General features: G+C 36.1%; 1 protein-coding gene across 1 annotated transcript; it reads right to left on the bottom strand.

Moving 5' to 3' along the window:
• Nucleotides 1–299: 299 nt before the first annotated feature.
• On the bottom strand, nt 300–1,747 carry LOC130015194 (flavonol 3-sulfotransferase-like). The gene has a single exon (XM_056104914.1). The coding sequence runs from the start codon at nt 1,680–1,682 to the stop codon at nt 492–494; it is 1,191 nt and encodes a 396-aa protein (XP_055960889.1). The 5' UTR covers nt 1,683–1,747; the 3' UTR covers nt 300–491.
• Between the last annotated feature and the right edge of the window lie 328 nt (nt 1,748–2,075).

The raw sequence follows: 2,075 nt of genomic DNA, 5'->3' as shown, positions 1-2,075 counted from the left end.
CGATGATTGTTGACGGAGAAAGCAAAACTCAACTTGTGACCGTTGACAGAGAGAAAAGCTGTGCCGCAATTTTCAATATTTTTAACAGTAAAAACATCAAGTTAAAAGGTACAAAAGAGATTGAGAAAAGAGAATGATATATTATTCAAGGAAGACACGCGCGATCGTATTATTGAGATTATTTAGGTGTTGTGCGGTGGTCAGCCTAATTTCCTCTTGATCAAAAAGTAAAGGCCTAATGACAATCATTGATAGCCCACAAACATAATCCAGTTATTAAAACATCTATAACATCTATGTTAATATAAAATAAACACAAATTAGTATTTCACTCAAATAATACATTTTTACAACAAATATACCAAACTAGAAAACCATACAACAAAACAAGCATATTACACAAAACGCTATGCAATAAGGTAATCCAATAGCTTTTTCATAGCCATTTTTATTTTCTCATATCAAAACATATGAAAAATCAATCACTTGAATTATTGCGGAGAAAGAAATGAAAAGCCGGATCCACTCAATTTCTCTTCAATAATTTGATCCAAACGAGCTCCCATTTCTTCACTGAAATAGTTTTTCCAGTCTCCCTTCTCACCCTTTCGATAAAATAAACTGTTCTTAATGACAAAAGGTGAATTTGAACTGTAATTACCTTCTTCAGTCACCTTTGATTTGCTCAAACTCTCGAAACTGCATAAATCAATAATTTGTTGAACTACGCCTTGTTCTTCCTCTTCGGAAGTAAAAGGGCAGCCAAGAAACTCGGCCAGCTTCGTAACATTCGGAACGATGTCCTCTTTCAAATCTTCATATTTAATGAACAAAACCTTGTCAGGATTTTCTTGGCTAGCCTTCCAGTATCCAGCTACATGATCCCAATATGGTCCGTTAAATGCAGCTCCATCACAAAACGAATCGAAAGAATCTTCCATACTAAGATACGCATCTTTGTCGATTCCTTCGGGCAGTCTTTTTCTGAAGAAATGCCACATCGATACTAAGACATCCTTCGGATCCCTGCAAAGATAAATAATCTTGCATCCCAGTGTCTCTATAGATTCTGGCAAGGAATGATAAGGAATATGAGTAGCGACGAGTGGATTTTCGGAGTCACGAGTGTAGGTTTCACTTTGAGAGGCTTCGATTTCAAGAAAAGGAACCAAATCGTGCGGTGTAGATGTCAACAAAGGACTCTCAGAAATGGGGTAGCGGGAGCGTGTAGTTAGGGCGAAAACTAAGGCCTTAATCCAAGTAGTGCCGGTTTTAGGGTATGTACAAATGACAACGTCGTCAGGTTGAGCTTGAAACTTCTCTTGAGCTTCTAAAACAGCATCTAGGTAAATGGTGAAGTACCATGCACCTTGGTACAAGTGAAGAGGCATGAATTTCCAGTCATTTCGCGTAGGTAGAGTTGCGATAAATTCGCCATATTTCATTGGTGGCATTGAAAATTGTTGGCCTTCAGCTTCTTTGCCTTCCTGGACTTGAGGCAGTGCTTTAGGCAAAACCGGCTTTCGTAATTGCGCATTGATGCTAGACAACGTCGTTCGTTGAGAATTAGAACCACCGAGTTGTGGAACAAACATAGGACGCGTAGCTATAATTTTCGAGGACTGGTTTGTCACAAAAGTTTTAGGAACTATATTTATTACTCTTCCACAAGTAATATCCATTTAGGAATGAAAAAAGAAGGAAAAAAAACTTAATTTCCTGATGAAAATATTAGTGATGATTGGAGATTGTGAGAATGAATATATGAAAGAATCCTATATTTATAGACAACTTAATTTCTTAACGTTTTAATTTTAATAACGTGGAATTTGGGCCACTTCTAATATTTAATCATAATCTTCTCAAAAAAAAAAATTAATCATAAGAATTAGCTCATCGCTTTCAGGTATTATAGATTACTCAGCTTAGGTGTATTCAAATTAATTTTTATTTGCCGCCATCTTTGAATTCTCTAGCATAAATTTATTTATATGTGGAGTACATATATAGAGTTTAAAGTCTTGGCGCCATTCACTCATTTCCTTGGCTTTAATTAATTCTGGTTAAGATCTCAG

Source organism: Mercurialis annua, linkage group LG3 (genome assembly GCF_937616625.2).
Source record: "Mercurialis annua linkage group LG3, ddMerAnnu1.2, whole genome shotgun sequence".
Lineage (NCBI taxonomy): Eukaryota > Viridiplantae > Streptophyta > Magnoliopsida > Malpighiales > Euphorbiaceae > Mercurialis > Mercurialis annua.
This window is presented reverse-complemented; position numbering and strand designations above follow the sequence as displayed.